Source organism: Piliocolobus tephrosceles, chromosome 16, assembly GCF_002776525.5.
Source record: "Piliocolobus tephrosceles isolate RC106 chromosome 16, ASM277652v3, whole genome shotgun sequence".
Taxonomy (NCBI): Eukaryota; Metazoa; Chordata; class Mammalia; order Primates; family Cercopithecidae; genus Piliocolobus; species Piliocolobus tephrosceles.
In genome coordinates this window covers 49,648,722-49,671,451 of record NC_045449.1, presented here as the reverse complement: position 1 = coordinate 49,671,451, position 22,730 = coordinate 49,648,722, and the positions used below count along the sequence as shown (strand labels likewise).

Below are 22,730 nucleotides of genomic sequence, written 5' to 3'. Positions count from 1 at the left end.
CACATGGCAGGCCAAATTTAACCCACCAACACCTGTTCTCAAACATGAAGCCCCATGAGGCTGATGAACATCATGATTCTTGTGATTACAACTATTTATACCTTTCTGGATCAAAATGTATGGTAGGAATTCCCAACAAGTATTAAACTGCCTAAATGGAAAGCAGCTCCTTTATTTCTCTAGTATATGGCCTGATTCCAGTGAAAATCTCCAGCAAGAGAAGGAATTCTGTCTCACAACCCTCCAGTCACATGGGATTCAGAGAAGCGGTGAAAAATGAGATATTCACAAAATCTTCAGCCAAAAGCCATCAAATGAAGCAAATACTAGAAATTCACAGAGAAATAATTTCCAAATGTATAATATTCAGGGCCAGCTACATAATTTTCAGGACCTAGTGCCAAAGGAAATCATGGGATTCCTTATTCAACAATCAGGCAAAATGTATCACCCAAAGGCACTAAAATATCAAGCTGTTTCCTTGCATCCGCATTTGTGTTTTCAACTTGTCCTGGATTTTGTTGTTTTGATTGGGGGTTTTCTGTTGTTGTTGTTTTCTTTCCTTTCTTTTTTTTTTTCCCGCCATTTAGTTTTGTTCTAAGTAAAGTGTATTAGTCCATTCTCACACTGCTATAAAGAAACTACCTGAGACTGGGTAATTTATAAAGAAAAGAGGTTTAATTGACTCATACTTCCATATGGCTGGGGAGGCCTCAGTAAACTTACAGTCATGGCAGAAGGTGAAGGGAAGCAAAGACCTTCTTCATATAGCGGCAGGAAACAGAGAGTGTATGAGGGCGCAAGAAAACCTACCATTTATAAAACCATCAGATCTCGTGAGAATTCACACTATCTCAGAGAACACCATGGGGAAACCACCCCCATAATCCAATCACTTTCCTCTCTTGACACGTGGGGATTACAATTCAAGGTGAGATTTGGGTGGGGGCACAGAGCCAAACCACATCATAAAGAAAAATTAAAATTTTAAGTTATTGGCATAAATGTTACCATTCGTTTTATATTGAAATCCAAGCATAAGAACATTTAACTTGTATACAGAACCCCCAAGATCACACAATTCATAATTTGTAGCTCACACATGTATATGTATTTTGTTCCTACCAAAACAGTGGAAACACTGCACAAAACAAACTCAATTGTTTTTATTTCACTTCTGTATATACCCACCTTCTACCAGCATTCTCTACCTTTGGTTTACCAATGAGTAAGAAGACTAAAAGGAAAAGGAACTATGGGTTGTTTGATCTTTCTATATCATCATTTTCCACGTAAGCAGTCGGCAACACAGGCAAGCAGGAAAGCAGTACAAAAAACTATATGATAGTCCAGGCGTGGTAGCTCACTCTTGTAATCCCAGCACTTTGGGAGTCCAAGGCGGGTGGATTACCTGAGGTCAGGAGTTCGAGACCAGCAATGTCAACATGGAGAAACCCCATTTCTACTAAAAATACAAAAATTAGCTGGGCTTGGTGGCACATGCCTGTAATCCCAGCTACTCAGGAGGCTGAGGCACGAGAATCACTTGAACCCAGGAGGTGGTGGCTGCAGTGAGCCAAGATGGCGCCACTGCACTTCAGACTGGATGACAGCAAGACGCTGTTTCAAAAAAAAAAAAGTATATGATAGAGTTCCTTGGTCATTCACATTTTTTTAGAAGACCAGTGTCTTCTTTCTATACTCAGAGAGCAAGTTCTGGTTTGAATGGAAAGCCTGGCTTCTTGGGTTCGATAGAAATTGGGATTACTCAGTTATAGACACAATATACTTACCTTGTACTTGCTTTGGGTTTTGTTAGACTCCTGCACGTTGTGGATCCACCAGAATGTCGGGCACACAGGCATATGCCCCTGAGACAGTAAGGAGCACCTGCAGGCAAACGTATCTGGCGTACTTCTCTGCTCAATTGTATGCCCCATAGTCCCATCAGAATTCACTAACAAGAGACAGGTTAAAAAGATAAAGTTCTGCTACCATATTGAAACTAAGATTTTCAAGATGGTAACGGGAGAGCATTAATCCAAACGTGGGGCCTTTCTGAACATGAGACCTTGTGCAACTGCACAGGCTTTATGCCCATGACGCCAGACCTGCTTATCAGGTATGCTCATGACACATTGATTTTTTTTTTTTTAACAGTCTTCATGGTGGCCTGCTTTCCAAGGCAAGGCCCATTACAGCACAGAAAGTGCACACTACACTTTGTGGTGAGGGGACTGTTTGCTTGAAAAGATAACTCTAAATTCACCACTTCTTGTTGAAAAAAATAAACCAGAATTCCCTGTGCGTCTATTCAGCAAAGCAATGGGAGTAAAATTAAATTCTGGATAAGTTTCCTTTAAGTTCTGTTGAGTCCACAGGATGGAAGGAAACATCCTGCCCTCAGTCTTTTGGGTCTTAAATCTGTCCTTCCTTCCTAGGTGTGTAAAAATTGACTCTGGTCTTTGGTTCACTGTTTTCCTTTGCTGGGCAGAATTCTAGGGCTCCTGATCTTTACACATTCTGCTAATGGTTACCTGTTCTTCTCCAGTCCTTGAAGCTTCACCTTGCTTTTTGCTGAAGTGGGTTTCTACACTGAAAGTACTTCCCAAAAATCAGTCTCCGTCTGAAGGAAAAGGAATGCAATTACTGTACTTGAGTGGTTGTTAAAGCAAAAACTACATGCTGCTATTCCTTCTTTTAACAAAAACCCAAGATTTATGGGAGCTTTTTGCAAGGGAAATAAATTGCCACTTTTTATGGCTGTAGCAAATGTTTTGACATTTCTATTTTTCTTTTGATTTTTGTCATCATATAGGAATGGATAATTCATTGTCATATTTATAAAAATTTCCATCTTAGGTTCTGAGTTTTACAACTGCTGGGACAGTTCTTCTAGTACTTTTAAGGTGATCATATGGTTTCTGTCATAGGACACTTTTATCTGCTCCACATAATATTGAGTCATTCTCATTTCTGGTAAATAACTTCCTTGAGATATTTTATGTTATTTAATATATTATTGAATTATATTTGCTAATATTTTATTTAAGGTTATTTCCAGAATATGTCTGTCTTCTGGGGACTGATTCCACTAAATTTCTCATTTTCTGTGATTCTACCTTAGTTTAATTAGTTTTTTTTCCTCTTATTTCTAACCATTTCCTAAGGTTTGTCACCTCATTTCTAAGTTTTTTTCTAATTCTGGTTTATGGGGATTTTTTTTTCTTTTGTCATTTTTAGCGATTTTAAGTCACTTTGAAATGGTGGGTTGTATCTTACTCAGTTTTGTAGGCATGTCTTTCCGGTATGCTTTCATTTTCTATGGGGACACTATCAACTCCTCACCCTTATTATCTTGTATCCACATTTCTTGGGATTTTACTTCAATCCTTTTCTTTTGCTTGGTTTTATTGCCAATTCATGTTCCTTAACTTCTAGACTGAAGTATCATTCCTGGCCGGACATGGTGGCTCACACCAACACTTTCAGAAGCCGAAGCAGGTGGATCATTTGAGGTCAGGAGTTGACCAGCCAGGCCAACATGGTGAAATCCCCTCTCCACTAAAAATAGAAAAATAGCCGGGCGTGGTGGTCCACACCTGTAATCCCAGCTACTCGGGAGACTGAGGCAGGAGAATCACTTGAAACTGGGAGGCGAGATTGCAGTGAGCCAAGACCGTGCCACTGCACTCCAGCCTGGGCAATAGACTGAGACTTCATCTCAAAAAATAATAATAATAATAATAAAGTATAATTCCAAATAGCTTTACTAACTTCACAGAGTTCCCTTTTCTCTTATTTTTATCTAGGATTCAAAAATACATTGGCTTGATTTCTGAAATTTCCTATCTTTTTTTCCATCCCCAACTTGTATCTAGACCTTCTGTTTCCTTCCTGTCTATGACCCTCTCCTGAATAATTTTGATTCTTCCCCCAGCAGTTTCTCCTCGTCGTGGGTTGCCCTCTCAGGAGGGAACCATGGCTGGTCATTTTGAGAATTCACAGGATGTAGGCTGTTCCATTCCCTTCTGAATTCATGGAAGACCCCTAGTTTAGAGTTAAAGTTAGAACAATTTTCTAACTAGTCTAACCCTGTTTTCCCCGTATCTTTATCTCTCATGCCACTTTCTTATGCAATTAAAACTACCAAGCAATCATTTTCATCTATTCCCATGAAGACCTCACTTTCAGAATCTCCTGTCCTCCTGTGCAATATGGGCTCTCTGTTTTTTAAGCCTGCTACCCAGCTGTCATGTGGGAACACAGTGTGCTCACATTGGAGCTCCATTTCCAGGAACCTAAGTTTTCCTTTTTCATGTTTTTCTCTCTCGCGGGTTCCCAACAAAATGTGCAAAGGAGATAATTTTTTGAGACCTTTCACATCTGAAAAGATTTTTATTCCACCCTCACTCGTGGTTGTGAAAGGAGAGAATTTTGCTTCTCTACATAAGTCACAATTAGAAAAAAAAAAAAAACAACCTTAGAAATGAGGTGACAAACCTTAGGAAAGGATTAGAAATAAAAGGTTGGATATCATTTTGGGTTCACTTTTTTTTTTTTTCCATTTAAGAGACAGAGTCTCACTCTGTCAGCCAGGCTGAAGTACAATGGTATGATCACAGCTCACTGCAACCTCTGCCTCCTGGGTTCAAGTGATTCTCCTGCCTCAGCCTCCCAAATAACTGAGATTACGGGCATGCACCACCACACCCAGCTAATTTTTGTATTTTTAGTAGAGACGGGGTTTCACCATGTTGGCCAGGCTGGTCTTGAACTCCTGATCTCAAGTGATCCAGCCCCCTCGGCCTCCCAGAGTGCTGGGATTATAGGTGTGAGCTACTGCGCCTGGGCTGGGTTCGTATTTTGAAAGCATTCTTCAATGGAATCATGGCTTTCCTAAAATTGAATATGTGTTGGTTTTGCTCCTAACATTTTAAGTGTTTGTTTTTCATGTTTTTCATGTTTTATTAAGTCATGAAAATTTAAATATTTGCCAACTTGATTTTCAATCTAGGTAATTGAAAGTGATGTCAATCATTCTTGGCAAATGCAAGATCTCAAATGATTTGTTATAATTTTTAGTCTGAAGAAGAAAACCAGGTGGAAAGAACAACATGAACAAAGGGAAAACGATGGGAAAGAGGGAAGTAGTAAAACAGAACAGACAAGTCAGTGAGGGAAAATCTACATTAAGACAGTGAGGTGGCTCCTGCCTATAATCCCAGCACTTTGGGAGGCCAAGGTGGGAGGATCTGTGGAGCCCAGGCATTCAAGACCAGCCTGGACAACATGGCAAACCCCATCTCTACAAAAAAATACACAGATCAGCCAGGTATGGTGGCACATGCCTGTAGTCCCAGATATTTGGTAGGCTGAGGTGGGAGGATCACTTGAGCTTGGGAGGTTGGGCTGCAGTGAGCTGTGATCATGTCACTGCACTCCAGCCTGGGTGACAAAGCAAGACCCTGTCAAGAAAAAAAAAAAAAAAAAAGGAGAGAGAGTCGTAAATACCAAGCACAAAACTATAAGAAATGACAAAGGTAGGGCGCAGGAGCTATAAATGGAAGAGAAAAGGGGAACAACACGAGATGTAGAAAAATTCTCAGAAAGCAGCTGTCTGAAACTCGATCAGACTCATCAGACTGAGGTTGTCAGTACCGAATGTAACCAAGAGAGTATAGGAGAATAAATAAAATAAATGATGATTAGAGATGTGCAGTGATGTTTGAGAGGTTAATTTCAGTAAAATGGTGGGACCACAATTCAGAAATAAGTAAGAGGTGAAAAGTACAAGAAGCAATGCAGAAAAGTGCTATGGAAACGGACAGCCAACAGAAGGAATGCAGAAATATGAGCGATCTAGAGATAGAAAGGGAACACAGAGGCCACAGTCTAGACTCTTCACTTTACAGATGTGGAAACTGAGGCCCGAGGAGGTGACCAATTCCTTTACCTAACCTGGTTAGCAACGGAACTTAGAAAACCAGTACAGATCAAATGGTAATTCAGGAAGGATAAGGATCAAAGGAACACTGTTGGTCTCCAAAGAAGATTCCCTTTAATGCCTCTGTTTTCCTTTAGGACCTCCCCTCCTTCTTCTGGTACTATGGACACACGGTCTTGAAATTATTTTCAACATATCTGATAGAAAACTATGACTATGATACTTCATTGCTGAAGAAAACACAATGTTGATTTGGGTAAGGGAAAGAGAAATCTGTCTATCGTACTTTTTTATTCTTATAGATATTATACATTCCTGAAGCCTGGAAGACAGGAAGGGTTACTCATACTACATTTGAAATGCATCACTATAATAATCCTGATAATACTCCACCCTGTCCAACTCCAGAGATAACAAATAACTCCACGATAACTATCCACCTACAGAAATGGACACAGTACGGTAAAGCCATTCATTAAAAAAACACCCCATTATGGATAATTCACAATGAGCTGGCAAACATCATTTGGCTATGAGCAAAGCTCATCAAGAGACACCCTAATAATGTGTATATAAAGGCAAACCAAGCTGTTTGAGTAGGACGTTCTCCATCAGAGCAACACCCCAGAAACAAACGCTCCAGCCTGGACACCATGTCTGTGCGCTTTTCTTCTACCTCGAGGAGACTTGGCTCTTGCGGGGGCGCTGGCTCTGTGAGGCTCTCTAGTGGGGGAGCAGGCTTTGGGGCCGGAAACACATGCGGTGTGCCAGGCATTGGAAGTGGCTTCTCTTGTGCTTTTGGGGGCAGCTCATCTGCAGGAGGCTATGGCGGAGGTCTGGGCGGGGGAAGTGCTTCCTGTGCTGCCTTCACAGGGAATGAGCATGGCCTCCTCTCTGGCAATGAGAAGGTGACCATGCAGAACCTCAACGACCGCTTGGCCTCCTACCTGGAGAATGTTCGAGCCTTAGAGGAGGCCAACGCCGACTTGGAGCAGAAGATCAAGGGGTGGTATGAGAAGTTTGGACCGGGTTCTTGCCGTGGTCTTGATCATGATTACAGCAGATACTTCCCAATTATTGACGAACTTAAGAACCAGGTAAGAAACGCCATGGCATGAGTGTTAGCACTCCTGAGAGTGTTTAGCCACTCACAGACGCACAAATGTATAAGCTATCACAATAACGGGGCTTTGCCCTCAGCTTCTAAATTTTAGGACTTCATTTTCAATATTAAAAATAATTTCTAATAAATTCTAATATTTGAACATGGCACATCCATCATGTGGTATTAGGTATGTGTGTATGCTTTTGGTAATATTAAAATATCAAAAGCTGCCCAGTGTCTCCAGCTGTATATTTATAGGCCTTCCCACAGAAAGAGATTTTTTTAATGCTTGGGGTGGGGAATAAAAGAGACCACACCTGGCCAGGCACAGTGGTTCATGTCTGTAATCTTAGCACTTTGGGAGGCCAAGGCAGGTGGATCACTTGAGGTTAGGAGTTCGAGACCAGCCTGGCCAACATGGTGAAACCCTGTCTCTACTAAAACTACAAAAATTAGCCGAGTGTGGTGGCACGTGCCTGTAATCCCAGCTATCTGGGAGGCTGAGGCAGGAGAATCACTTGAATCTAGGAGGTGGAGGTTGCAGTGAGCCGAGATCATGCCACTGCACTCCAGCCTGGGCAATAAAGCAAGACTCGGTCTCAAGAAAAAAAGAGAGAGAGTGAGAGAGACCATACTTAAATTACCCATCTTCAAAAGAATCATCTGATTATTAGAGACAGATGCCAAAAATATCACTGTCATTTCATAGGTAATTTTATTTCAAGGAACTTTGAAATGCGTCTTAAATATATCCTCAATCTTAACTAACTTTTCTTTTGTCAGATAATTTCTGCAACTACCAGTAATGCCCATGTTGTCCTGCAAAATGATAATGCAAGACTAACAGCTGATGACTTCAGGCTAAAGTAAGTAGAGCTGAAGATAAATAGGAAAAAAAAGTTGTCTAAGCATTTTTTCTCCTTTATTCTTCTAAGTTATTTGAGGTTGGCTCAAGTCTTTGTTCTTGTTTATTCATGTATTTGTTTTAAACAAAATGCATATTAGAATGAGTAACTAGCCGAGCAACATATTTTACCTGGGAAATTTGGGGACTAACAAAAATGAATGTCAAAGCCATATGAGAAAGAATTTTGCCTCTTCCCATTCTCTTGCTTCAGTGAAATGTATTTGTGGCATGATAGGTGACCTAACTCAAGTTTTAAGTATTATCTTAGTAGTTTTAGCTCAAAGCTTAGTCTGAGTTGTGATGTGCCATGTCTAATGACTAATCATGAAACTTTCAAATACTTTTCTAAGGTTTGAAAATGAGCTGGCACTTCACCAGAGCGTTGAGGCAGATATCAACGGTTTGCGCAGAGTCCTGGATGAGCTGACCTTGTGCAGAACGGACCTGGAGATCCAGCTGGAAACTCTCAGTGAGGAGCTGGCTTACCTCAAGAAGAATCATGAGGAGGTAGAAGCTCCACCCGGCTGGCTCTCACAGTCTCCTCCTTCCCAAATTTTCAAATTAATTTCAGATGATAAATATAATATATTAAGTTAACGTTCAAGAAGGAACCTGTCAGTTTCTCCATAAGGCTTAGATTGTTTAAGATGCTTCTGTTCATCCTTCTCAAAAGAAACAAAGCTCCCAAAAAGTTTCTAACCCTATAGATCTTGTCCATCTGGCTCCTTTAAAAATATTCAGGCCGGACGCGGTGGCTTACGCCTATAATCCCAACACTGTAGGAGACCCAGACTGGAGGATCGCTTGAGGCCAGGAGTTGGAGGCTGCAGTGAGCCATATCGCACCACTGCATTCCAGCCTAGGCATCAGAGCGAGACCCTAACTCAAAAAATAAAATAAATAAAATATTCAGATCCTAATTCCGTTAAACAAATATCTTTCAGGAAATGAAAGCTCTGCAGTGCGCAGCTGGAGGCAACGTGAACGTGGAGATGAACGCGGCCCCCGGGGTAGACCTCACGGTTCTGCTGAACAACATGCGAGCTGAGTACGAAGCCCTTGCCGAGCAGAACCGCAGGGACGCGGAGGCCTGGTTCAACGAGAAGGTAAAACCACATGCGGTGTGCCAGGCATTGGAAGTGGCTTCTCTTGTGCTTTTGGGGGCAGCTCATCTGCAGGAGGCTATGGTGGAGGTCTGGGTGGGGGAAGTGCTGGGTGCGCTCCGCGGGCGCCGGGCGCAGAAGCAGCCAGCAGCACCCTAACGCAGCCCCTGCCGTTACAGAGCGCCTCGCTGCAGCAGCAGATCTCTGACGACGCTGGCGCCACCACCTCAGCCCGGAATGAGCTTACTGAAATGAAACGCACCCTTCAAACCCTTGAGATTGAACTTCAGTCCCTCTTAGCAACGGTAAGTGAAAAGTTACAAAACAGATTTGCTTTAGAAATTGAGAAAAAAATAATCGAAGATAATTTTCTTCCAACATAATTACATATTTTAGTTTTCAGCCATTAATTACAGTGCTTGACATAAGACACATTTGCATTTTGCACATGACAATCCTCTTTGCCTACAAAGTATACTTGGATGCTAATAATTATGAAATATTAGAAATTAGCAAATACGATCAAGATACTGGAAAAAGAAAATAGTTTTGACTTTGAATCTTCTATCCTAAGTCAAAATATCAAAAAACTCTCATATGTGGAAGCTAAAAAGGTTGATCTCATAGAAGTAGAGAGTGGGATAATGCTTACTAGAGCCTGGGAAGGGGATGGGGGATACGAAGAGGTTGGTTAAAGGATACAAAATTACAGCAAAATAGGAAGAATCAGTTCAAGTGTTCTATAGTACTGAGGATGACTACAGTTAAGAATAACTTGTTCTATAATTTCAAATAGTTCAAAGAGAGGATTTTGAATGTTCCCAACACAAAAAAAAAGATAAATGTTTGGGACCTTGGATATGCTAATTGCCCTGATTCTATCACTACACAGTGTGTGTTTTGAAATATAATTATGGAACCCCGTAAATATGTACAATTCTTATGTGTCTGTTTAAAAAGAAAAAGAAGAAAAAACCCTACTGCTTAAAGAGAGTAGAAATACATTTGCGCCACTCCTAACTTCATCTAGCATTCCTTTTGATCACTCAATTAAGAGCACTTACAAGTTCCTTTTAAGCGGCATAAACAGAGGCAAAGTAGAGGCATGAACACTGACTATAAAACTAAACATGTGTAATGATAATCATAACTGCTTTCATTAAGTGTTTGCCCAGCACTTCCGCCCACATGTGAGTCCACAACAACCCCGGGGCACGGGGCAGGGCGGACGTTATAACTCATGTCATTATTTCCAAAAGAGGACTCTGAGATTCGACGAAGTTAAGCAATTCCCACAGTCCCACAGTTGGGTAACGAAGGCATCCAGAAGTTCTCTCCTGATTTTCTAACTCCCAAGTCGATACTTTTCCCACTATGGCTAGTAAACCACCAGAGTTTATCCACAGGTGAAGCTATGAGTGTACATAAAATCAAGGCTTTATATAAAAAATACTTGCAGGTGAAAAGATAAGACACGCTCATCTTCATTCCATGTAAAATTGCAGTGAGTGTTCCCTCTGAGTATCTCTGTAAACCCATTCAGATTCACAAGCCAATGAACTGAACTACTGTATTTAAAGCGTAAGAAGGTAATTCTTTTCTGTGGTTTATTCTACTCATCGAACGTTTATGCAGTTCACTGCAGGATGACTTTTTAATAGAAAGCTACAGTCCTCATGAGCCAAGACTGTCTCATGGCTAGAAATGAGTAGCAAAGTGTAGGCGGACTTCCAGTTGTGTGGAAAGTGGCGAATTGTGCCAAACTCTACAAGCACAGGCTACATTGGTGCAGGGGAGGGATCTTTTCGTCTGTGCCCTATGAAGAGAAAATTCCATCTTTTTTTAGCACACCTGGGCATCTGAGGGACATTCAGCACCACCTGTGTCATTCTCAAATCAAAAAGTAGTATGACATTTAATAAAGGCAATAACTAATATTGAACAAATAGAATCTTTTGGGTAAATGTAATTATTTGTGTGATGTAAGGATAATTATCTTAATTATCTCTTAAATGCTTTGACTTATTCTAAAACACTGTGACCTTTTCTATTAAACCATGTCTTACTAAACTACAGAAACACTCCCTGGAGTGCTCCTTGACGGAGACCGAGAGCAACTACTGTGCGCAGCTGGCGCAGATCCAGGCTCAGATCGGGGCCCTGGAGGAGCAGCTGCACCAGGTCAGAACCGAGACCGAGGGCCAGAAGCTGGAGTATGAGCAGCTCCTCGATGTCAAGGTCCACCTGGAAAAAGAAATTGAGACCTACTGCCTCCTGATAGATGGAGAAGATGGGTCAGTATTGCTGTCATTGAGAAAACAATTCATTTTTAAGGTTACTAAAGATTATTTGAAATCAATTACAAAATATCTAATGATCTAGATCACATGGAGATAACACTCTTTTAGTGTTATTTCAGAATGCAGTGAATTCCCACCTTAAATCATTATTTTTCAGTTTCCTCAGTAAAGCAGAATGAAATGATTCATATAAGTGCTCTATACTTTTACAGCTCCTGTTCTAAATCAAAAGGCTATGGAGGCCCAGGAAATCAGACAAAAGGTAAACAAAAGCTGTGTTAGGTATTCAGTGTTTATTTGTATGTATTTCAAACGATGAGTTATTTCCTATTTATGAATTTGATAAATTCTAACAGTTTATATGTGGCATTTTAGATTCATCTAAAACCACCATTGTCAAAACAGTTGTTGAAGAAATAGATCCTCGTGGCAAAGTTCTCTCATCCAGAGTTCACACCGTGGAAGAGAAAGCCACCAAAGTCAACAACAAGAATGAACAGAGGGTGCCTTCCTGAACTGCCGCCTCCGAGAAACAATGGCCCCCAAATTAAAATACCAAAATGAAACCAGTTTCCTAAATAAGGGTCCCCTTATTTTTCTGCTTTTCTTTCAATGAATTAAGACAAGTTATTTTTAGAATAGTACCATTTCTTTGGCTTTTTCTCTATGGTGGTGTTTCAATAAAAGTTCTTCCTGTTGCAAGTCATCTTCCCTGGTTCTGGCCAATCTTTGCATTTTAGATACACCTTCCAATGGGTGCTGAATGTTGTCTTTAATTTCTTCTGTTTAATTCAATGGTCTTCACAAGTTGGAAGTAAGTTTAACATGCAAACTAGTTGGAGTCTTTTTCACTTCTCTGTATAATTTTGTCTCCCTTGTCTCAGTACGAAAAGTACTTACTGAGCACACACTATATGCCAGATAACGAGGATAAAACAGTTAATAAGATCCAGTCCCTGAGGTCAATATGCTCATAGACATAGAAATAAGAAACTGAAGAATCAGAAACAACCTTAAACATAAAGGAAAGGCTATAAGTGGTGATATTTGAAGGTAGAAGGGGAAAAAGAGAGCTGTGAGGATAAGGGTAAGAGGAGAATTCCAGCGGGTATCTAATTCATAATCTTGATCACTCCACCATAAGGGTAGGAGTTCACAAGTTCTCTACTTCATTTTTGCATTCCAAGACTGCAGAGCCATGTGGCTCTCAAGTCAAATGTAAGTTTTAGTGCATTAATTTCAGCACCTACCATTAATGAATCTATTTCAAGCCTGGGAGTGGGAGGAGGTTAAACTCAGCAGAAAACCCTCCAGAGGTTTATTTGTGGGTGAGAGATTTGGCTCCCCCTCACCAATCCCATAACAAAAACAGCCTGTTTTTCTCTGGAACCAGTATCCTGTTACTGAACTCTGTAGAACTGGTTCAGTCCAGTTGAAACACAGTCACTTTCGAGCTGTCTTTCCTCGTCTCTTTCCCACATGCATGTAGTAATACCTAGGTGAATGTAAGGCAGATACCCTCTCACTTAACTTTTTAATTAACCAGTTCTCGCATCATATACCCTCATATCAAAATTAGGAAAAGGAAACATCCTACCACATAGGAGTTGAAAACTTACATTCACACAAAAACCTGTGCACAGATGTTTATAGCAGCTTTATTCATAATGGCAAAACTTGGAAGCAACTAAGATGTCCTTGAGTAGGCAAATGGATAAATAAACTGTGGTACTAGGCAAATGGATAAATAAACTGTGGTACATCTAGACACTAGAATGTTATTTAGTGCTAAAAAGCTATGAGCTATTAAGCCACGAAAAGACACAGAGGAAACTTAAATGTATATTACTAAGTGAAAGAAGCCACTCTGAAAAGGCTGCATACTGCATGACCCCAACTATATGACATTCTGTATAAGGCGAAACTATGGAGACAGTAAAAAGATCAGTGGCTGCCAGAAATTGAAGGAGAGGAATGCACAGGCAGAACACAGAGGATTTTTAAGGCTGTGAAAATACTCTGGATAACACTATAAGAATGGATACATGTCATTATACATTTTCCAAACCCGTAGAATGTACAACACTAAGAGTAAACCGTAATACTACAAAGTCTTTAATTTATTATTATTTTTTTTTAGTTAGTCTCACTCTGTTGTCCAGGCTGGAGTGCAGTGGTGCCATCTTGGCTCACTGCAAGCTCCACCTTCCGGTTCATGCCATTCTCCTGCCTCAGCCTCACGAGTAGCTGGGATTACAGGCGTCCACCACCAGGCCCGGCTAATTTTTTTTGTATTTTCAGTAGAGACGGGGTTTCACCATGTTAGCCAGGATGATCTCGATCCCCTGACCTCGTGATCCACCTGCCTCAGCCACCCAAAGTGTTGGGATTACAGGTGTGAGTCACCGAATACTTAGCTCAGATTTCACAGTATTTAAGACGCCTGACCACCAACTCACCATAACTCAGGGAATAAATTCTTTCAGCTAAAACCAGGCCGATATTCAAGACCTTTAAATATGACTTCCAGGAAAGAGTCAATAATAATTGATAACCAGCACTAACTGGGTGCTAGACTCTGTTCTAAACATCATTTATTCCTCATGACAACCCTATGAGGTAGGTACTGTTATAGTCCTCGTTTTACAGATACGGAAACTGAGGCAGAGACCAGTTGAGTAATTTGCCCAAGATCACACAGCTAATAACAGGAAGTGCTGAAATGTGTAAACCACACAGAATGGCTCAGAGTCTGGTGCTCACCACGACATAATACCATGCTAGTGAGAACCTTATGACTCCACTTTCCTTCTAGCAAGAGAAGGGATAAAGAAACTACGTGCATGCTCACTCCAGTCGGTCTGACATTAGCAGAGACATCAGTATCTCCTTCCCAAACCAAACCAGGGAAGCCATTTTGTGGAAGGACTTAGTATACCAGAATCTGATTCTCAGGAAAAAAAAACAAAAACAAAAACTAGCAATCTAGTGACAAAACAAACCTCATTCAAGTTCAAGAAAAAAGGGTTATCTAACAGAAATATAGAATGTGAATTTTAAACAACAGCGTACTTGAAACTAAACAATAAATCTATTGGGGGAAAATTAGCATATGATCATCAGAACAAGATAATGTAATGAAAAACTTTATCCTGAAATAAGGAGACAGCAACACTGCATAAAACTTAATTTGATTCATTTTGAATACCTAAAATACGTATGCACATCATGTAATGTTCTACTACCTAGTAGATTTTTAAGAAATGATCAATTATATACATCCAAATACCACTTTCTTGCCATGAATAAAATAATCAATCTCGGGGAAAAAATGTATAGACTGAAGTGGTCCAGAGAATTTGTTAAATCTATCCTCCACTTTCAGAAAGAACTAGAGTATACCTACATTTTGAAAATAAGTATTAGTTTAGAGGAAAATCTATGATTAAAATAATTTAAGAGACCTACGCACATGAGTAAATAGGCAACAACGTTTCAAGAAGGAGTTAAGCATCATACATTCCAGTCCTGCTTTGATACGGAAATGCTTTGTGGCCACTTAGCTTCAGAGACAACTCATCTCCAAAATGGTCCTAATAATATGTGTTTAACTTATTTCACAAAAGATAATTTGTATTTGTAAAGTATCTAGAGATAAATAGATTATGTTAATAATACTTTGAAATCTCATAATAACTCACCTAAGAAACTCAAGCTCTATAAACCACTAAACTGACAATATTCTCTGTTTTTCTTGTTTTATTCCTGGGAAAAATGAGCAAAAGATTAAAAATTTGACCAGGTCACAACAAAATCAGTAAAAAGTCTCTAAATAGGAACTGTGTCTAGGTTATCATGCACTGTTTTAAACCTAAGCTGATGGCCCAGTTACAGCTTTGTATTTATTATTTATTTTTAAATATTTTTGATTTAGAAAATCCATGCAGTCCACTCAATGTTACATATATTTTAGTGACAATAATATTGGACGTTTTCCAAAGTATTCAGTATCCAGAACACTGAAAAATATCATTCAGAAAAAAATTACTGTTTCAAAACTAAATCCATAATTAGTTAGCCAATCAATTTATAACATTATAGGTGATAGACTTTACCCTGTCTGACATGTCCACTTTATTATAACAATTTAAACAATTAACATTTAAAAATGTTTGTGCCTTTCAAACTGTCTTATAGTCATTCATGATTGGAACTGCTCAACATTCATTTGAGACTGTCTGATACTATTATTTTCATTTGCCCAGTAGGGAAATGATCCAAGCCTGGATAACTTTCCAGGGCATCAAGGCAAGAGAATAAAGAGTACGTCCCTGTGATAACTTATCTTCTCTCTAGGGTTCCATAAGTACTGGTTTTCTAGGTAATGATGAAAATGCCTCCCTCCTTATATATTTTACTCCTTGCTAATCGCTCACTTCTCAAAATAATGCCTAATGTCTTAAATACATACATTTGCACTAAAAGACAGTAAACACTATTTAGGGATAGGGAAGTGAACAATTTGGAGACTGTTAGTTGAATTGATGTCCTGCTCCTGGACTGAATCAAGAAATCTCAATCAAAATAATTCTCCACCACGATGACATATTCATGAATTATATTGAAATTAATAATAAGCAGGACCGCAGGATTTCTGTTACTTCAGTTTTCAATTCAAGAAATGGTAGATTTCTTTTAAAATCTCCTGCTACCAAAAGATCAATAGATGCTGAGATTGTCTGGTGTCAAGAAGAAGGAAAACACACCCAGACATCCAGTGCAGTGGCTTACACCTGTAATGCTGGCTACAGGAGGCTGAGCTGGGTGCCGAGGCTGAGGATCACTGGAGGCCAGCCTGGGAAACATAGCGAGACCACATCTCTTAAAAAAAGGAAAAAAGAAAAATAAAAGAAACAAAAAAAGGAAAAAAGGAGGCACTCAATGAAGTGGGAATACTAGAAATACTCTATGAGCATTAACAGGACAAAAGTAGGAGACATTTCTCATTGGAATTATTAATTATTTATTATATGTGACGGGGAGACTCTAGATTCTATTGATATTCCAGTGGTCAAAAAGATGCATATTTAGTCATATTTTAATTTTGGCCTTTGAGGCTATGATTTAGTTTTACTTCACCTGGCACCATTTTTATATATAAAAAATATCCTTGGGGCACCTTTCCACCTACAGACTGGACGCTGTTAAAAATCACCCAATTGTGAAAAACAACAATTAGGATGCAAGTAAATTTTATTACAGACTGGCATAGTCAAGACTGAAATGACCCAGTGAATCCTATAAAAGGCCAAGGGAGCTAACGAAGTGTGGAAGGTGAACTCTGGCTTTGCTCCTCTCTTTGGCAAGGGGTTGCCCGACTGTGCTGCCACCATGTCTTTTCGACTTTCTGGTGGGTCCAGGCGGATCTGCTCGCGAACTGGGTCTGGTAGGCTGTCCGGTGGAGGAACAGGCTTTGTGGCTGGAAATGTGTGTGTTGGGTCCGGAGCAGGAAGCAGCTTTTCTTGTACTCTTGGGGGTATCTCTTCTGGAGGAAGCTTCTGCAATAGCGGTGGAGGGTTGGGAAGCGGTGCCTGTACTGGTTTTCTTGGCAATGAGCACAGCCTCCTCTCTGGGAATGAAAAGGTGACCATGCAGAATCTCAATGACCGCCTGGCATCCTACCTGGACCATGTGCGTGCTCTGGAGGAGGCCAACGCAGATCTGGAGCAGAAGATCAAGGGCTGGTACCAGAAATGTGAGCCTGGCTCTTCCCGGGGACACGATCATGACTATAGCAGATACTTCTCAGTCATTGAAGATCTTAAAAGGCAGGTAAGAAATAGGGATTTGCATACTTTTACTACAGACTTTGTGTCTGGATAATTTAAAGAAGAGAAAATATAAAATGTGTTTAACAAATTTATGTGATGTAGGATTTGTTCACTCGGTATTTCCAGTGCTAAATGCAGTACCTGGCAATAAAATCTTGTAGAATTAAATAATGAAAAAGAAATCATTTCAAAACAGATATATTCACTTGGTTTTTCTTATATTTAGCTCATACCATTTGATCAAAAGTAATAAAAGTACCTATGTGGCGCTTAAGCTCTGGATGCTTATTATCTGAAGAAAATCCAGATTTCTTTAACATAGAAAAAAGATACTAAAACAGATGTTTGACAGATTAAGAAGATATAAAATCACACTGAAATCTGGAGCCTCCTTTCACTTTTGGTAATCAACATTTTTCATAATCTTCCCTATTTAGATTATTTCTGCAACCACCTGCAACGCCAGCATTGTTCTACAAAATGACAATGCCAGACTGACCGCTGATGACTTCAGGCTGAAGTAGGTGAAAACAAACTAATTAATTATATTAATAAAAGTTAAAATACTACAGTTGGATTAAGGAATATATATTTTGCTTTGAAAACCAAAATGTTGGGCCGGGCGCGGTGGCTCAAGCCTGTAATCCCAGCACTTTGGGAGGCTGAGACGGGCGGATCACAAGGTCAGGAGATCGAGACCATCCTGGCTAACACGGTGAAACCCCGTCTCTACTAAAAAATACAAAAAACTAGCTGGGCGAGGTGGTGGGCGCCTGTAGTCCCAGCTACTCGGGAGGCTGAGGCAGGAGAATGGCATAAACCCGGGACACGGAGCTTGCAGTGAGCCGAGATCCGGCCACTGCACTCCAGCCTGGGCGACAGAGCAAGACTCCGTCTCAAAAAAAAAAAAAGAAAACCAAAATGTTTTTCTAAAGCCAGACTAGATCAATAAAGAAATTGAATTAAATACACCCTTATAAAAAGAGCTATCATGGTTGGATACAGTAGCTCATGGCTGTAACCCCAGCACCTTGGGAGGCCAAGACAGGCAGATCACTTGAGGTCAGGAGTTCAAGACCAGCCTGGCCAACATGGGAAGACCCCCGTCTCTACTAAAAGTACACACACCGAAAAATAGTCAGGCATGGTGGCACACTCGGGAGGCTGAGACATGAGAATCACTTGAACCTGGAAGGCGGAGGTTGAGTGAGCTGAGATGGGACCACTGCACTTCAGCCTGGGTGACAGAGTGAGACTATCTCAAAAGCAAACAACAACAAAAAAGAGCTATTACATATTTTTTAAAATCTAAAATCTAGCAATCTTGTATGTAATTGTTAAGCGTATTGGATGACAAAAATCAACTCTGAAGAAATAACATCCCCAAAATACAATTCATGAATTGTTAGGTATCTCAAACTATTTTAGCAGTTTGCCATTGCAAGAAGCTTCAGAAGTATGTAGAGAACATCATATCTTTCAGCATATGAAATGTCTTAAAAAGTTGTGCTTTGCACCTGCCTATGATGACAACTCCCAGGTGCCTTACTAATCTTTCAGGTATGAAAATGAGCTGGCTCTGCACCACAGTGTTGAGGCCGACACCAATGGTCTTCGCAGAGTGTTGGATGAGCTGACCCTTTGTACAACCGACCTGGAGATACAGTGTGAGACCCTCAGTGAGGAACTGACCTACCTCAAAAAAAATCATGAGGAGGTAAGGAAGCCTGCAGAGTGGCTTCATATAGTGTCTAATTTCCTTCTTCAAGTCCACTGTTCATTTCATAGCAGGGCATGAACATCAATCAAAGTCCTCCACTGAGGATGAATACCAATCCCTTTTTTAGGAGATGGAAGTCTTGCAGTGTACAGCTGGGGGAAATGTGAACGTGGAGATGAATGCAACCCCAGGAGTGGACCTAACTCTCCTGTTAAACAACATGAGGGCTGAGTATGAGGACTTGGCTGAGCGGAACTGCAAAGATGCTGAAGCCTGGTTCAATGAGAGGGTAGGTCTATGGCAAATTAAAAAGGCTTGCTCAGGAGACAATCGGGCCGGTCATTAACCCTTTCGACAACTACACTTCAGAGTGCAACGCTGCAACAACAGATTTCCAATGATGAGGGAACAGCCACAGCAGCCAGAAATGAGCTGACCGAATTGAAACGCAAACTGCAAACCCTGGAAATAGAACTTCAGTCCCTCATGGCTGTGGTATGTAGGAATCACCATTGAATTGAATATATGTGTGAATATGTGTAAGTCAATACAGATATAAAAGTGTATATAACACCAAGTACATATAACTATTTACACATGACTAAAAGTATAAAATATATTAAATGTCAAGAATTCTGTCCCTAAATTCACCAATTTCAAAACTTGAAAAATGCCTTTTTACAATAGATGAATTTTTTTAAATCTTGCAAATGTTGATTTTCAATTGAAAATATTCAGACCTTATACAAATAATTATTTCTACCTTGAGAATATTTAAAATATGACCATGCTGCTCAAGCACGGTGGCTCATGCCTGTAATCCCAGGACTTTGGGAGGCCAAGGCAGGTGGCTCACTTGAGGTTAGGAGTTCAAGACCAGCCTGGCCAACATGGTGAAACCCCATCTCTACTAAAAATATAAAAATTAGCTGGGTGTGGTGGTGGGCACCTGTAATCCCATATACTCAGGAGGCTGAGGCAGGAGAATCACTTGAACCTACGAAAGGAGGTTGCAGTGAGCCAGGATCGTGCCACTGCACTCAACCTGGGTGACAGAGCAAGATACCATCTCAAAAAAATAAATAAAATAATGTAAAATGTCCATGCCATTTCTCTTTTACACATTGAAGCTTTGCTTTGTTTGTCTTTCAGAAACATTCCTATGAATGCTCCTTGGTTGAGACTGAACGAAATTACTGCAGTCAACTCCAGCAAATTCAGGATCAGATCGGGGTGATGGAGGAACAACTGCAACAGATTCGAACAGAAACAGAAGGCCAGAAGCTGGAGTATGAACAGCTTCTTGATGTAAAAATCTTTTTAGAAAAAGAAATTGAAATTTATTGCAACTTACTAGATGGAGAAGAAAGGTAAATATTAACTTGCAGAAAAAAAAAAAAAGCCTCACATCAACTAGGTTTTCTCACAGTATAGGTATGCCAATATTGCATCCTAGAATTTCCTACTCTAGAGATCACATATATTTATCCTCAGGAATGTATATTATTGCAGCCAAATGAAATTAAAACATGCAGAAATTTGAAAATCAAATTTCTAAGTATGTAAAAATATTTGTATGTATAATAATATAAAGGTCATTTAAGTATAGAATATTTAACAATTCCAGTACTCCAATTCAAGAGGAAGCTTGCTTTCTGTGATTTAGTGTGTAAGCACATTTCTTATAAATAACTCACTCTCTTTTCTTATCGCTTCACTAGTTACCCCACATGTACCTTGTATTAAAGGTGAGCAATGAAGATATAGGAAGAATTAATTGGAGAAACACCATAGTTTCTTAGTCAATAGCAACAGCCTTGGAATTGCAGCCCTAGCTGTGAATCAAATACTGGGTGAATTACGAGCACATTGTTTAACCTTTTCAAATGCAGTTTCCTCGTTGGTGAAACTGTGGTAACGCCAAAACCATACTTGTAACAAGTCTTAACTATGATGCCTCACTACGTAGCATACACAGAAAAGGTATTTGTGACAGTGGCATACACAGAAAAGGTATCTGGTAATCACTGCCTATTACTAAATGCTTGCCCATGGCCGCATAGTGAGGAGGTAAAGTCTTGCACACTACAAGGCCCATCAGCCTTCTGCAGCCTATTCTCACAGGAACTCAACAGTGATTGCTCCCTCCTCAGAACAAAGCACTCATTATACCACTCACTTTTCACTTAATTTACAGCACTTCTCAAGTAATAGGTAATTTTTAGCATGTGTATAATTTTTTCCAACCGTAAAAACTGTGTCTTGGTTCTATATTTTCTGTAGCACCTAGCCCAGCAACACTTTCTTCATGGTAGGCACTCCAAACACATTCGTTGGCCAGTTGATTGAAAAGTCAGAGTGAGAAATATTGCTAGATGAAAGAGGTAATATCTGGTCATGAGAAAATTTCTATCCATAAACATCCATTTCATCTCTTCTTTCACTATGTTGAAGTCATGAAAAGCTTACTAGTGTCCCTTAAATATATGAGGAATTTGAATCTTGTTGAAACTAGAATTCCAAAATGCTTATTTCCAATTTAGAGGTATTTATAAGCTCACTAAGGAAAGAAAAAAATGCAATAATTTACTCTTCTCTTCACAGAAAAAGCAAATCCACATGTTACAAATCAAAAGGATGCAGGCCTGTGAATTCTGGAAATCAAGGCAAAGGTATAGATGGTTTTTTTACCTGGTGTAACTCCTTAAACTCCATCAATTATGTTAACTAAGTTATTTATTTGTTAACTAAATAAAATTTGTTTTTAAGTTTACTTGTGGTGAATAAAGGCATGAGGGGTCATTATTATAGTTCTTAATATTTGTATTTTATATTCCTATAGAACAACAGATGTGGTCAAATTATGAAATTACCAAGTGAGGAATTAATCCCACAATATATTTCTTACCTGGAATGTATTATCTTTCATAGTTTCAGTACTTTGATAAAAGAGCTACTTTATCTTAAACCACAAAAATAGGGCAAGCTGGTATTTAAAGGAAGATATTACTTGCAGCCAGCCTTTACTTCCTGATACTTAGATTTTTTTAATCCATGTTTAATTTATGTTTTCAAACACCCATTGCTCTAAAAACAGTGGCAAATATAAGAGAGATAGTCCAGGTTCTTGCGAAACACTGACTTCAAATACAGTATTATATATCAATTTACTGCAGACTTGCAAAAAACATTTTAAAAAAGCAAACATTTTTTAAAAGGTGTGGTGGCTCATGCCTGTAATCCCAGCATTTTGGGAGGCCAAGGCAGGTGGATCACTTGAGGTCAGGAGTTTGAGACCAGCCTGGTCAACAGGGTGAAACTACATCTCTACTAAAAATACAAAAATTAGCCAGGCGTGGTGGCAAGCGCCTGTAATCCCAGCCACTTGGGAGGCTGAGGCAGAAGAATCACTTGAACCTGGGAAGGAGAGGCTGTAGTGAGCCGAGATCATGCCACTGCCCTCCAGCCTGGGTGACAGAGTGAGACTCCTCAAACAAACAAACAAACAAACAAAAAGCATACCTGTTATGGCTAAATACTTTTCAACCTGTTAAAAAATGACCACTAACGTTTTATTTATTTTATTTTAGACTCAGCAAAGGAAACTATTGTCAAAACACTGGTTGAGGAGCTGGATCAAATTGGCAGTGTCCTTTCACTGAGAGTCCACTCAGTTGAAGAAAAGTCCTCTAAAATAAGCAACATTACAGTAGAACAACGAGTACCTTCTAAAGCACCATAAGGAGGAAAACTTAGAAAGAAAGAAAGACAGAAAGAAAGAAAGAAAGAAAGAAAGAAAGAAAGAAAGAAAGAAAGA

The 22,730-nt window shown here is 39.8% G+C and overlaps 2 protein-coding genes and 1 long non-coding RNA gene across 9 annotated transcripts in view; 2 read left to right on the top strand and 1 right to left on the bottom strand.

Annotated features, from left to right (window-relative positions):
• The window catches only part of LOC111537442, a 90,587-nt gene that overhangs the window by 10,415 nt on the left and 57,442 nt on the right, over positions 1-22,730 (bottom strand). For 4 of the 6 annotated variants that reach the window (XR_002729980.2, XR_002729981.2, XR_002729982.2 and 1 more), the window contains exon 5: positions 17,045-17,182. The exons of 1 other annotated variant lie outside the window; for it this stretch is intronic. This is a non-coding gene — a long non-coding RNA (uncharacterized LOC111537442). Of the gene's footprint in view, positions 1-16,318; positions 16,921-17,044; positions 17,183-22,730 lie in introns of those variants that run through there. One more of the 6 variants, XR_002729985.2, reaches the window with a different exon arrangement.
• On the top strand, positions 6,552-12,068 carry KRT27 (keratin 27). 2 transcript variants are annotated; one of them, XM_023204192.2, is made up of 8 exons: positions 6,552-7,044; positions 7,836-7,918; positions 8,310-8,466; positions 8,904-9,065; positions 9,242-9,367; positions 11,139-11,356; positions 11,575-11,624; positions 11,738-12,068. In XM_023204192.2, the coding sequence occupies exons 1-8, from the start codon at positions 6,601-6,603 to the stop codon at positions 11,875-11,877; spliced, it is 1,380 nt and encodes a 459-aa protein (XP_023059960.1). In that variant the 5' UTR covers positions 6,552-6,600; the 3' UTR covers positions 11,878-12,068. The 2 variants fall into 2 exon arrangements, with proteins under 2 accessions (XP_023059960.1, XP_023059961.1); XM_023204193.2 differs by having other exon boundaries at positions 6,571-7,044; positions 11,139-11,368.
• On the top strand, positions 16,754-22,655 carry KRT26 (keratin 26). Its single transcript, XM_023204195.1, has 8 exons — positions 16,754-17,194; positions 17,631-17,713; positions 18,754-18,910; positions 19,041-19,202; positions 19,283-19,408; positions 20,066-20,283; positions 21,518-21,585; positions 22,504-22,655. Exons 1-8 carry the CDS (start codon positions 16,754-16,756, stop codon positions 22,653-22,655), a joined length of 1,407 nt encoding a protein of 468 aa, XP_023059963.1.